Raw genomic sequence first — 13,540 nt, forward strand, 5'->3', positions numbered from 1 at the left:
TTGGCCTAGTCTAAATATTTATTGGAATACTTCAAGGAAATTAAAGAAAATGAGCTCACATAAAAGAGTTCCAATTTGTAATCCAAATAATCATTGGATGATTCATTTATTAAAATGATGCCTTTTCTTCCGATCAACAACATACCCAATGAAATCCCACAAAGTGAGATTTGACGAGGGTATGTATGTAGACCTTACCACTACCTCATGGAGGAGAGAGACTGTTATCTAAAGACCCTTTGCTCAAGAGCAACAATTCTCGGTATAAAGAAGAAGAGACAATGAAGAGAATATATAGCAAATAACAAGGAGCAGTGCAAAAGAAGCCATAACAACAATAAAATCACGTGGTAACCGAAATATCTTAAACAATATAATAGCACTGATTATTAAAAAAACAATTATAAAAAAATAAACAACTAGTACCATCACAAACACTAGCCACACCCTAAACAAGACAACACTATACTACCTACTACTCTAATACGTGTCATCCACACCCTACTATCTAAGGTCATGTACTTGATATCCACACCCTACTATACTATCTAAGGTCATGTACTTGATAACCTGAACCTGCATCTTGTCACACCTCTCTCCAAAACTTACTCGCCCTCTAAAAAAAAGAAACAGTGGAAGACATATATAGTAGTACTAAATGTGTGCAACAGTGGAAGACATATATAGTAGTACTAAATGTGTGCAGTGTGTAGTGCTCTCAAACCACGCTGGTAAAACTTCCAGTGAGTTTCTGCATAATCTGTCACTTTCTTGTATATCCTTGGTCTGTCCATATTGACTAAGTCATCTTCTGTCCAATTTCTTTCCCTAATTCAGGTGTGTAGAACATTGCGACAGAAATTCTATCCCTCTCTGAATTACTCACTACCCTATGCACCAGGCCCTTGAATATTCCATTGCTCATTACCTGTCAATTTCATTTTGGAAAATGGAATGTATCACTACTAGTAGTACAAAAAAAACAAACTTTTATATATAGCTACGTTGAGCCATAAACTAAGCAACTGCAGGTGTGATCATGGTAGTATGGCGGGAGGGAAGGGACACAGTGGCGTGCGCAGAACTTTCAATAAGTTATATCGACGTTTGAAGAAGTGAATAAATAAACACACTAAGCTTGATAATAGTGACTTATTTTAGGTGCTTTTAAACCAAATTTTTTTGTTCTCTTTTTATAACAGAGAGTGTTTATGTATACCTCCATTTGATCACCCATGAGAACAAACAGAGCTGTAGGATCTTTTGGTACTGTATACCATTTGCCATCCTTAAGCACTTGGAGTCCTACTTCATCTTGCAAAATAATACTGTATCCTGTTCCATCAGCATGGGGTTTTAAGCCAATAACCAGATCAGGCCTCTGACATGGTGAGTAGTAGTTAAACCGCGCATCAAATTGTGCTTGTTTTCCAAATTGTTCCAAGAAGCAATTTTCTTCCAGTTTCAGTGACTTTGCCATAGGTTTAGAGGTAATTTCTGTGACCATTTTCATTTTCTCAGAATAATCTTCTAAGACTTCTCTGCACAGCAAATGTACTCAGATGGCTACAAGTATGAGTGAATCACCATTAAAAACGAATAAGCAAAATATTCAAATTTAGTTTATGGAAGAGCTAGCTGGAAAATAATCCAACATGCTTATGCTTGAAATCATGATGTTACCATATGTCATGTCACTTCGGATTCATTGCTAACTAGCTGCTTATAGAGTCAAATATTAGCTTGCTAGGTCATTTTGTCTATAAACTGTTACTACAGTACTCTAGCTATCTTATAAAGTGCAACTGATCGACTCTCCATTTACCTGAATGATATTGGGATTTGTGGCCAGAGGTTATACTCTCTTCTATTTTCAGGGAATACCTCGAGGAAGAGACGATCAAACCAATCAAGAGACTGACCTTGTTCCGGAACAGGATCAGCTCCATAACCTTGAAAATCATCAACTGATTTAGCATACTTGTTCTTCTCTTCCATTGTCTGTTTGAAGAATTCCCTTGAAACTTGGCGGATTTTGTCCAGAAAAGAAGTTTGAATCCCATGTCCTATTCCCTGCTCATCAAATAAAACTCTTTGAATATCGAGAAAGTTGCAGAGTAGAACGTATCAGATACAGTATTTGGAATGTCCTAAACCTGAAAACATCCCCAAGAAGATAGAGCTGATCCAAGTTTGTCCAACTCTTGTTCGCGTTCGTTATCTGACGGTGTTGAAGATGACAGGAGGTTTACATCAATTATAGGAATTGGAGAAGTATCCATTATGTCTTCTTTTTCATCATCTTCACCGCTTCTGCAAATATAAGGTCCTAGTGGCTCCTCCCCATGAAGGACCATTTCTTGAACTCTTTTTGACAGCAACACCTCTGAGGGTGGAGCTGAATATGCAGCCATGCTAATTCTATAATCAAGTTACACTATCCAGTGGGTTTCCGGTAAGAAGTTAATGAATTAGACTTCAGGTTCCCGGGTGATAGCATTATATATGTAAGCATAATACATAAGCCACACTTATACTTTGACCTTAGCTGGCGAGCTCAACCCATCTCCACTCTGTCAGTCGAACGCTCTAAACTTACAAATCATCATTTAGACACGGATTTAAGTGTCACATCAGTGTGGATGTCCACGAGACACAATGTAAATGAATGAGTGTTTAGTTGTCAGTTGAGACTTGAAATCAAGTTAAGATGTCTAAACGTGTGCTTCCAAGTTAAAGTATTCACTTACCGGCTGAAGCCAAATTAAAGTGTCTATCTATGTAATACATTATATATATATATGTGTGTGTGTGTGTTTCTTAACAGAAGATAAGGATTGAACGTAAGATGAGTTCCACAGAGCTAAGCAAAGAAAATGCAATTGTCCTTACATGTGGAGGGCGCCTGCAGACTTGCAGCCATGTTCATCCAATACTTCCCATACTTGTATTTTTCCCTTGGGAAGAGAAATTTGTGAGGAAAAGGAATTGTAGCCAAAATTACATACTAATAATTAAAAAGTAAATTAAATATCTATAAATATCTAATGGTGAGTCCATCTGTACAGTTGCGAGAGGCCTTAAGTTTTTGAAATATCAAATGGAGTATCTATTTATGGGAAAAAGTTCAAAGAAGAATATTTGTTGATTTATTCTATTTTTTTGTCCTACCATATGATATGACAATCGTCAATCGTCATGGACCTGTTACATCAATTGAAATAAGTCACAATTCCTGGGCTACTACTGTGATTTTTCCTTTAAATGTGCACACATCTGTGAATATTTATCTTCAAAGGCCTCATGGATTTGATATTTTAGACTTTAAATATGTATGCAGCATATTTTATGCAATGCCTTTTGCGCCTTTTAGTTCATTTTTTCTATTGCTGAATCCTTGTCTAACTCAATGTTGGAATGCTTGAAGGAAATTAAAGAGAATGAACTCAAATAAAAGAGTTCCAATTTGCAAACCAAATCATCATTGGATGATTTTCATTTATTAGAATGGTGCCTTCTTCTTCCGAACATGAGGTGAAAGATATGTAAAGCCAAAATTGTTGTTGTAGACTTTCTATCCATGCCCAAATAACACAAGGAAGACATACATATATAGTAGTACTAAATGTGTGCAGTGTGTAGTGCTCTCATGCCACGCTGGTAAAACTTCCAGTGAGTTTCTGCATAATCTGTCACTTTCTTGTATATCCTTGGTCTATCCACATTAACTAAGTCATCTTCTGGTCCGATTTCTTTCCCTAATTCAGGTGTGTAGAATATTGCGACAGAAATTCTATCCCTCTCTGAATTACTCACTACCCTATGCACCGGGCTCTTGAATATTCCATTGCTCATTATCTGTCAATTTCATTGTGGAAAATGGGATGTATTACTACAAGTAGTAGAAAATCCATAGAGTACATGTATATTTATAGAGATAAAAAGCGAACTTCTGTGTACCTCCATTTGATCACCCATGAGAACAAGCAGAGCTGTAGGATTTTTTGGTACTGTATACCATTTTCCATCCTTGAGCACTTGGAGTCCTACTTCATCTTGTAAAATAATAGTGTATCCTGTTCCATCAGCATGGGGTTTTAAGCCAAGAACCAGATCAGGCCTCTGACATGGTGAGTAGTAGTTAAACCTTGCATGCAGTTGCGCTTTTTTTCCAAACTGTTCTAAGAAGCAAGTTTCTTCCAGTTTCAATGACTTTGCCATAGCTTTAGAGGTAATTTCTGTGACCATCTTCATTTTCTCAGAATAATCTTCCAACACCTCTCTGTAAAACAGATGCATTCATGAGTACGTGTACGAGTAAACCAGCATTAGAACGAATAAGTAAAATACTCAAATTTTAGTTTATGGAGGTGGAAAAATGCCCAATCTGCCAAACATGCTTATGCTTAAAATTGAGATTAAACCATATGCCAAGTCATAACACTTCAGATTCATCACTAATTAGCTGCTTATACTATTCCGTCTCCGAGTTTCCAGTATTTGTGTATAGCACATGATTAACTGAGTGCTGAGACAGAGGAAAACAGGAACTTGCCTAAAACCTTAGCCAAAAACCAAGAAGCAAGAAAGCAGACATCTTGTAGGTGTATGTGACTTTCACCTAATTTATACGTTGACAGTGTAAAGACTTCATGCACTTTAACTTGTAGTAGTTGACCTCCGTTGTTCTCCCGGTTACTAATCAGTCTACTTTTGGGTGGTTACTTGTAGTTTTATTGTAGGTGACAATAATGTAAAAATAGAGTCGAATATTAGCTTGCTAGATCATTCTCATCTATAGACTGTTACTGTAATACTCTAGCGATCTTACTAAATTGCAACTGATCAACTGGCCATTTACCTGAATGATATTGGGATTTGTGGCCAGAAGTTATACTGTCTACCATCTTCAGGGAACACCTCGAGGAAGAGACGATCAGACCAATCAAGGGACTGACCTTGTTCTGGAATAGGATCAGCTCCATAACCTTGGAAATCAACAAGTGATTTAGCATACTTGTTCTTCTCTTCCATTGGCTGTTTGAAGAATTCCCTTGAAACTTGGCGGATCTTGTCCAGTAAAGAAGCTGAAATTCCGTGTCCTATTCCCTGCTCATCAAATATAACTCTTTGAATATCAAGAAAGTTGCATAGTAGAAAGAATTCAGATACAGTATTTGGAATGTCCTGAACCTGAAAACATCCCCAAGAAGATAGAGCTGACCCAAGTTTCTCCAACTCTTGTTCGCGTTTGCTAACTGATGTTGCTGAACAAGACAGGAGGTTTAGATCAATTATAGGAATTGGAGAAGTATCCATGATGTCTTGTTTTTCACCAACATCTTCACCACTTCTGCAAATATAAGGTCCAAGTGGCTCCTCCCCGTGAAGGACCATTTCTTGAACTCGTTTTGACAGCAACTCCTCTACAGGTGGAACTGCATATGCAGCCATGCTAATTCTATGATCAAGTTACACTATCCAGTGGGTTTCCGATAAGAAGTTCAGGTTCCACAGTGATAGCATTATATGTACGCATAATACAGACACTTAAACTTGGTCTTAGTTGACAAGTAAGCACTCTATACTGTATCTCGTGGACATCTAAAACACCTCAACTCGTCCCCACTCTGTCTATTTAACACTCTCAACTTACAAAATGATATCTTTTAAAATTTATGTGTCACATCAGTATTGAATGTTCACGAGATACAATACGAACGAGCTGGAGTATCTCTTAACAGAAGATAAGGATCAAACGTAAGATTAGTTCAACACAGCTAGCAAAGACAAATGCAACTGTCCCCACATGTGGAGGCGCCTGCAGACTGCAGTCATGCACATCCAAAAACTTCCCATACTTGGTTTTCCCTCGGGAAAAGAAATTTGTGAGGATTGTGCTGTGTTGCTTAAACCATTAGAATATATTTAGCTCAAAACAAAGAAGCCAAAGACTTTTTGACATGCTGCCCTAGCTATCTATCATGCAAGCTGTGGCAGATCTAGAGCACAAACTATGGATTCGCAGAAGCCCCTTTTAGGCATATAAATATGTGAACTCAGTTACTATTGCATATTGACTTTAAGTTGTTTTAGAACGCAATAACTTTTCAAATTCTGAATCCGCGTATGCAAAGCGAGTGGCCTAAAAGTTTTTGAAATATAAAATTATCTATCTATGGGCAAAATCTCAAAGAAGAATATTTGTTGATTTATTCTATATTTTTTGTCCCACCATATGATATGAGTCATATCATACTAACTTCATGGACCTTTACTCTTACAATTCTCAAAAGAAATCAGCAACATTGATATATGGCAAAATGCGATATAGAAGAAACAAGAAAAGGATAAAATAATGCAGAGAATATTGTACAGACTGCAAATATCTATCTTCTAAGGTCTCATAAGATTTGATATTCTAGACTTGAAACGTGTATGCTGCAATATATATGCCATGTCTTACATTCAAGAACATTGTAAAACGATAACTTTAGGGATTACTGTGAGGTAAGTAATAGAACTACATTTATGGCAGAACTACTGAATTTGATCACAAGGAACAGAAATAAGCTAACACATTTTGCATGTTACAGTAAACAAACGAAAATTAGAATCAAATTTCTCCACGATAACCTCCAGAGCCGAAGTAGTCCCGCCTTGAATTTGCAATTTGTTGACTTCTTTGGTGGTCTAGTTTGGGACAGTCCCGAATACGATGACCAAGCCCACCACAATATGCACAACCCTTTACTCCACTTGCATCTGTGATGGCATCAACATCATCCATGGGATCATTGAGCTCTGCAAGGACTGGAGGGATTCTCTGCTTTGCTTCTTGCAGCAAGTGCTTTAGATCAAGCAGAGTTGTTTCGCTCTGGTTCTTGTTAATAAATGTGGTGGCAATTCCTGTTTTTCCACATCGTCCTGTTCGTCCAATCCTGTGCACATAGTTTTCAATTTCAGCAGGCATATCATAGTTAATCACATGTTGAATATCAGGAAAATCCAGCCCCTTTGAGGCAACGTCAGTGGCAACTAAAACATCTTTCTTGCATGCTTTGAAAGCTGCAATTGCATATTCTCTCTCTTCTTGATCCTTGCCTCCATGAACAGCCACAGCTTCAACTCCTTTTAAGAGCAAATACTCATGGATATCATCCACATCAGCCTTATTCTCACAGAAAACCAGAACAGGAGGAGGTGTTTTTTGCAAGCATTCGAGAAGGTAAACAATCTTGGCCTCCTGCTTCACATACTCCACTTCCTGGATCACATCAAGATTGGCTGCTCCAGCTCTGCCCACATTCACAATTACTGGTTTAACAAGTGCATTTCTTGCAAAGTTTTGGATCTTTGTGGGCATTGTAGCAGAAAATAGAAGAGTTTGTCTTTGAGCTTTGAAATGATCAAACACCTCCCTAATATCATCTTCAAAACCAAGATCTACCAGTCTGTCTGCCTCATCAAGCGTCAAGTATCTGCAAGAAAGCAACAATTTGGTAAGCACTCAAAATTTTCAAATAAAAATATCTGGAAGAATCATGATATGTTTCATAAATACAAAACAACATACGGCTGGAAAATGTAGATTTGTTGCAAACAATGTATTTTACACATAACCCCAAAGGCATCTCTCTTTTCCTCTAATATGTGCACCCAACTAAATGTAGCAACAGGTACACACTCAATAGAAGAACATACTGTGTGGAACACTCACCAGCCGGAAACATACACGTGAGTTATAATAACGAAGGCTTATGATCCCAAATGGTGGATTAATTACAACAACAATATATACCCAATGTAATCCCACAAAGTAGAGTCTAGGAAGGGTAAATACATACTACCCCTTTACAATAGACCCTCATCTCAAGGAAATAAAAATCCAAATCAGTATAGAGAAAAAAATAACATAAATGAAGAAGTCATGGCAAGATACTAGGGACAACCTGACAAAGCATCCTGAACAGTAGTCATAACAAGATACTAAGGACAAACTGACAAAGCATCCTGGACAGTAGTCATAACAAGATAAAAAGATAATCAAAGTACAAGAAACAACAATAATAGCCAAATTCAAAGGACAAGACTACAAGACTAATACTACAACTAACAGTACGCCTAATAGTGCAGAGGAATAATTGAGACAACTCTTAACTTTCTAACTAACCTGCTACCCTAATTCGTGTCCTCCATAACCTCCTATGGTTATTTCCACAGTAAGCTGAAGTTGGTCATGTTCTATCTTATTCACCTCTCTCTAATACTTCTTTGGCCTTGTGATGGTGGATTAATTAGAAGCCTGTATAAGTAACTAGCTGATTTTGAATATACTTTTCTAAGCAACAGAACATCTTTAACTACATCAGACAGAACCAGGGCAAAAATATCACCTTGCCCCTATTTTTTTTTCATCAAATACTGATTCTATTTAGCCGATGTCCCATCCAGATGAAAAGTCCCTACTTATGAGGGGACAGGGGGTAATTTCGAGTTAAAACAGAACATTTTAGAGACTCCAGATAAATTTCAACTAAAAGTGCTGGTCGTCACCTGCAGTTGTCAAGGTTCATTTTCTTCTTCGCTAGCAGATCTTTCAGTCTTCCAGGAGTAGCAACAACAATATGAACTCCCCTCTTCACAACATCAACCTGGGACTTCATATCAACTCCACCAATGCATAGCAAAGGCCTCAATTCCGGATAACCACTCTCCATCAGAGGTTCTATAAACTGTTCTATAACTTCATAAGTCTGTCTGGCAAGCTCTCTAGATGGACAAATAATCAAGCCAAATGGTCCTTCCCCTGGGGCAATAGGCATCATAATTTCTTCTTGCAATGCCACCATGATAAGCGGCAGCACAAAAACTAATGTCTTACCTGAACCTGTGAAAGCTATACCTATCATATCCCGACCTGATAAAATTACTGGAAGCCCCTGCACTTGGATTGGCGTTGGCTGAATAATACCCTTTGCTCTGAGTTTCTTCAGAATTGGTTCAGGGAACCTCATATCCTTGAAGTTCTTGATTGGTGGGGTAACATCATCCCCTTCCACAATGATATGCCACTGTTTTCGAATGGCATCACAAGCTTTCTTCGAGTTCCGTCTGATGGCTAAGGGTGGCTTCCACCCAGTGCGTAAAGGCTCTGTATAAGTAATTCCCTTGGCTAGTTCCCGAACAGACATCAACGTTTTCTTATCAGATAAATGCTCAATCATCTCCTTCTCTTGCTGAAACACTTGTTCAGCATGACTTATCTCAGGTTGCTCTTTCTTTAACTGAGATGCCTTCACAAGTAAACTAGGCTTCGCTTCAACAAGCTTTATTTTCTCCTCCTCTTCTTCAAATGCTTCAGATTTCCCCTTGCGCTGAAGGATCTTTTGGGCCTCAATTGCCCTGCGCTTGGCAACTGGTACATACTCAACATAATCATCCTCCTCTTCAATCTCCTACAAGCACAACACTGAGTAAGAAGAGCTAAAATACTCAGATATCACTTCTTAGTACAACACAAGAAAATAGGTACGATCCATTACACACACAGAACAGACAAGCATGAAACATTGTTCTCCAAGCTAAAAAAAAGTTCAATCTACCAAAGAAACAGCGTATGCGGAGGACCCAAAATCAGAATAAACTACATAGTATACTCTAATACACAATAAAATTAGCAAAACCTCATAAAACAATCAAAATCAATTTCTCAAAAAATCCCAAATTTGAGATATCCCAAATGTTTAAAAAAAATACAACATTTCACTGAAAAATTGAGAAAGCAAGAATCCACATACCATATTTAAGTGGTCTGCCATCTGAGCAATAGCAAAAAAGTAGGTAATTGCAGAGAAACTAATTTCCGCTCGAGTAATTGCTGGGAACTAAATTCCGGCGACCACTAGTATGTTGCTGCGTTCAAGGTCCGTTGCCGTTCTGATGAAGGATGAATCAATTTCAAGTATTTATAGTATGCCACTGAATTTAGGATCCTAAACATAAATAAGCCGACTTCTCCAGAAGGAGAGCAATTTTATTTGCCCCATGTTTTAATTTTGTCTTTTAATATTTTAAGAAATTAAAAAAAATAGCTGAAAATATTAAGGAAATCGAAAAAAAATGCATAATACAAATTATGTTTTATAAGAAAAAATCACAATATAGAAATTGTTCTTTTAATAAGTCATAACTTAATTTCTATAAAATGTATGTTAATAAAGGTATAAATTCAATATTGAAAAACTTTCAACAAGTGAAATTTAAAGTTAAAAAATAATCAAATAAATATCTAGATTGCATAATACTATGTTAATTTTAGTCTTTAGATATGAAATTACAATCTTAATTTAGAAAAATGAGATCTCTAAATTTAATTATTTGAGGTGCGATTATATTTAAAACATAAAATTCGAGATCGTTAAGGAATCCTAATAAGGCCTAATAATTTGTGCATTTACCATAAAAGAGAAAATAATCCTACCACCCATTCAAGCTTTTAACTTTTATTATCCAATTTATGGCCAACGCATTAAAAATATCACCATTTCTCAAAATCCTCACCTTTTCATCACTCTGCAGAACCCTACATTCCGCCATATCCACATCTCCAAAACCCTCAATTACCTCCATGGAAGTAGAAGTCAAGCTACGTTTACCAAACGCTGTCACTCACCAACGTGTCTCCTCAATTCTCTCACCTTACCACCTCAAAACTCACGCCCAAGAGAACATCTTCTTTGACGGAGCCAACTCCGAACTCTCCTCCAAACTCGCCGTTCTCCGCCTCCGATTCTACGATCTCGACACCCAATGCATTATCTCCCTCAAGGCTAAACCCGTAATTTCAAACGGTATCAGTCGCATTGAAGAAGATGAAGAACCTATTGACCCTTCTATAGGCCGGGCGTGTGTTTCGGAGCCGTGGCGGTTACCGTTGATTGATTCTTCGAGGATAATGCGGAGGGTGAAAGAAGAGTATGGAATTGGGGAAAAGGGTTTGGTTTGTTTGGGCGGGTTTAGGAATGTGAGAGCGGTGTATGAGTGGAGCGGGTTGAAATTGGAGCTAGATGAAACACATTATGATTTTGGAATGAATTATGAGATTGAATGTGAGAGTAGTGATCCTGAAAAAGCTAAGGATTTGCTTGAGGAGTTTTTGAAGATTCATGGTATTGAATATTCCTACTCCAATGTTTCTAAATTTGCCATTTTTCGCTCTAGAAAATTGCCTCAGTAAGTAATAGTAGTAGTAACAATGTTGTCGCAGATTATACATTCCTTTTCAACATAAATTTTTTCCTAATTGATTATGAGTGTGGCAACTACTATCACTATACTAGTGATGTTTCCAAAATTGGTTGTACTGATTATATGGTATTAGCCTCAAATTAAAATGGCAATGTGGAATGAAGATGAATAGTGAGGATAGAAGATGATGTTTACACGACAATCGTCATTAAGAAAGAGTCTTTGGATAACCGGAGTATCTAAGGCAGCTACTTGAACCTTTTGTTGAAGATCCATTGTGTGTCATTATTATCACCAGAGAGAGTTATTTTCTGGGAGGACTAAATTTGAAGTTCAATCCTAGGTCCATAAACCTGTTATAGACCCCCTGGATTTAAAGGTATTTACTAACTCCCATGTTGCAGACAAGGTGGATTGTTTGAGTCAAGTTTAGGTTTTTACTCAATTGGAAGCCCTGCCGAGGCAAGTTAGGGGCTTCATAAATGTCCATAGATTGAACTTCCCTTTGGTTAGAATCATAAAGAGAAGACCTAGAATATTGCTGGTTTATGATACATATTAGGTTTATCTATTGTATTGCCACAATTTTTTGTGAGCCTTATTGATCCAAATCTCATAGATCATTTTATCAACTAATTCTAGGAATTCTGGAAATTTTAGTACTATCTTTTCATTTCATCTTTGTATATGGTGGTTGATTATCTTCTTCCTCGTCATCCTCGTCATCTTCATCATCCTCATCCTCGTCATCAGAATCATCATCATCATCTTCTTCTTCATCGGAATCATCATCACTACCTTCATTTGCATCAGCATCATCTCCATCAGAATCCTCATCATCATCATCACTTACTTCTTCATCTTCAGCATCATCATCCTCATCATTATCAGTGTCTTCATTTTCATCATCAGTTTCACTTGAATCCTTAGGTTCGTTATCTGGCACCGTACCTTCTTTAAGCTCACCAAAAGGAAACCTATAATATGATCTGGGATCCAATGAACACTCAAACTCACATACAAAAAGGAATATAAATAGAAAAGAGAAGAACATAATTTTTGGGTACCTCCTCTCTACTACAACAAGGTCCGGGTACAAGCGTAGAAACTCAATCTGAAAAAATGGCATCTGATTTAGCAACTATTTATCAATGAAAGGAAATAAAACAGTGCTTTCTAGTCATGGAGCAGCAACTACCGGCTTCTTCACTTCTGTTATTTCTTTTTGCGTATGCTTTGAACTGGTTTTCTTTGCGAAAAAAAAAAGTCTCTTTACTATTTTTTTTCGAACCTAAGATATATCGAAAAAACACTTTCTACCTCCAGGATAAGGATATGTTGCACGGACACTCTAGTTTTGATACAAATACAGAGCTAATGTAGATAGGAAAAGGCTTCAACCACACAATCCAATAAAAAGAAGTTCCAGTTCTGAGTTCTACATCACTTGAACTAAAAATGACATTAAGAGAAAGATGTGATAGTTAAAGGGCAAAGAATTTACCATTAAGAGAAGAGAAAGAAGAGATTTTTGAGCAGTTTGAAGCAGCAATGAGCAAATCATTGTCTGCACAGCCACATTGCTGGTGGGAAATGTCTCCATGTCCATTGAAGAATACCTCAAAAATGTAAGGAAGAATCAGAGTTGGCAAAAATTTTGTTTTTTTCTTTTGTCCAAAACTAGACTTCTTATTTTAAAAGAAAAAAAAAATAAAGAAACCATGTGACCAAATCTAACTTTGTCCCCTCAACTGTCCAAGTGGATCCAAAAGATAAAAAAGTAACACTCCTATTTTCGTTCATTTTTACTTGTCACAATCTATTTCCCGTTTGACTTGATACACTCATAAAGAAAATAATTAATGATATATGTATTTTATTAAACTATCTCTTATATTAAATAATGTCTTGAAAAATAAGTAGTATTTAATACAGAGGATAAACATGGGAAATTTTTTTAAATATTTTTTCTTAATATGTTAAAAATGACAAAGTAAAATGAAGGAGAAAATAATTTTCATTTTTTTGTATCCTCTGTTCAACAATAGTTGTCCACTATACTATTTTGATATGTATAATAATTCTTTTGTCCACTTTGGTAAATCATTAATCAATGGATAATTTTACACTTAGTTTCTAATTTATGTTATCATCAATTATAGTCATATTTCTATTTTATTTTTTAAGATATTGTATATATTATATTTAAAGAGCAATATTGTAAATTAACCTGTTATTTATAATTTATTAAAAAATATGCATAATTGAAGGTTGCTTTTATCACATGGGT

At 36.6% G+C, this 13,540-nt stretch overlaps 4 protein-coding genes and 1 pseudogene across 7 annotated transcripts; 1 reads left to right on the forward strand and 4 right to left on the reverse strand.

The window, feature by feature from the left end:
• Nucleotides 1-351: 351 nt before the first annotated feature.
• On the reverse strand, nucleotides 352-3,343 carry LOC107021895 (annotated as a pseudogene).
• Nucleotides 3,344-3,465: 122 nt separating this feature from the next.
• On the reverse strand, nucleotides 3,466-5,996 carry LOC107021894 (protein SRG1-like). The gene is made up of 4 exons (XM_015222607.2): nucleotides 5,194-5,996; nucleotides 4,862-5,109; nucleotides 3,961-4,282; nucleotides 3,466-3,858 (listed from the first exon to the last, which is right to left on the reverse strand). Exons 1-4 carry the CDS (start codon nucleotides 5,452-5,454, stop codon nucleotides 3,622-3,624), a joined length of 1,068 nt encoding a protein of 355 aa, XP_015078093.1. The 5' UTR covers nucleotides 5,455-5,996; the 3' UTR covers nucleotides 3,466-3,621.
• A 398-nt stretch (nucleotides 5,997-6,394) lies between these two features.
• LOC107021103 (DEAD-box ATP-dependent RNA helicase 35-like) lies at nucleotides 6,395-10,051 on the reverse strand. 2 transcript variants are annotated; one of them, XM_027918042.1, is made up of 3 exons: nucleotides 9,801-10,051; nucleotides 8,557-9,472; nucleotides 6,395-7,481 (listed from the first exon to the last, which is right to left on the reverse strand). In XM_027918042.1, the coding sequence occupies exons 2-3, from the start codon at nucleotides 9,225-9,227 to the stop codon at nucleotides 6,617-6,619; spliced, it is 1,536 nt and encodes a 511-aa protein (XP_027773843.1). In that variant the 5' UTR covers nucleotides 9,228-9,472; nucleotides 9,801-10,051; the 3' UTR covers nucleotides 6,395-6,616. The 2 variants fall into 2 exon arrangements, with proteins under 2 accessions (XP_027773843.1, XP_015077182.1); XM_015221696.2 differs by having other exon boundaries at nucleotides 8,557-9,458; nucleotides 9,801-10,050.
• Nucleotides 10,052-10,498: 447 nt separating this feature from the next.
• LOC107021242 (triphosphate tunel metalloenzyme 3-like) lies at nucleotides 10,499-11,757 on the forward strand. The gene has a single exon (XM_015221858.2). The coding sequence runs from the start codon at nucleotides 10,520-10,522 to the stop codon at nucleotides 11,237-11,239; it is 720 nt and encodes a 239-aa protein (XP_015077344.1). The 5' UTR covers nucleotides 10,499-10,519; the 3' UTR covers nucleotides 11,240-11,757.
• LOC107021243 (phosphopantothenoylcysteine decarboxylase subunit VHS3-like) lies at nucleotides 11,726-12,996 on the reverse strand. Of its 3 annotated transcripts, none has more exons than XM_015221860.2 (3): nucleotides 12,755-12,990; nucleotides 12,318-12,364; nucleotides 11,726-12,227 (listed from the first exon to the last, which is right to left on the reverse strand). In XM_015221860.2, exons 1-3 carry the CDS (start codon nucleotides 12,857-12,859, stop codon nucleotides 11,921-11,923), a joined length of 459 nt encoding a protein of 152 aa, XP_015077346.1. In that variant the 5' UTR covers nucleotides 12,860-12,990; the 3' UTR covers nucleotides 11,726-11,920. The 3 variants fall into 3 exon arrangements, with proteins under 3 accessions (XP_015077346.1, XP_015077345.1, XP_027773182.1); XM_015221859.2 differs by having other exon boundaries at nucleotides 11,726-12,239; nucleotides 12,755-12,976; XM_027917381.1 differs by having other exon boundaries at nucleotides 11,726-12,364; nucleotides 12,755-12,996.
• Nucleotides 12,997-13,540: the final 544 nt, after the last annotated feature.

The sequence above is a fragment of the Solanum pennellii genome, chromosome 6, assembly GCF_001406875.1.
Source record: "Solanum pennellii chromosome 6, SPENNV200".
In the NCBI taxonomy this organism is placed as follows: Eukaryota; Viridiplantae; Streptophyta; class Magnoliopsida; order Solanales; family Solanaceae; genus Solanum; species Solanum pennellii.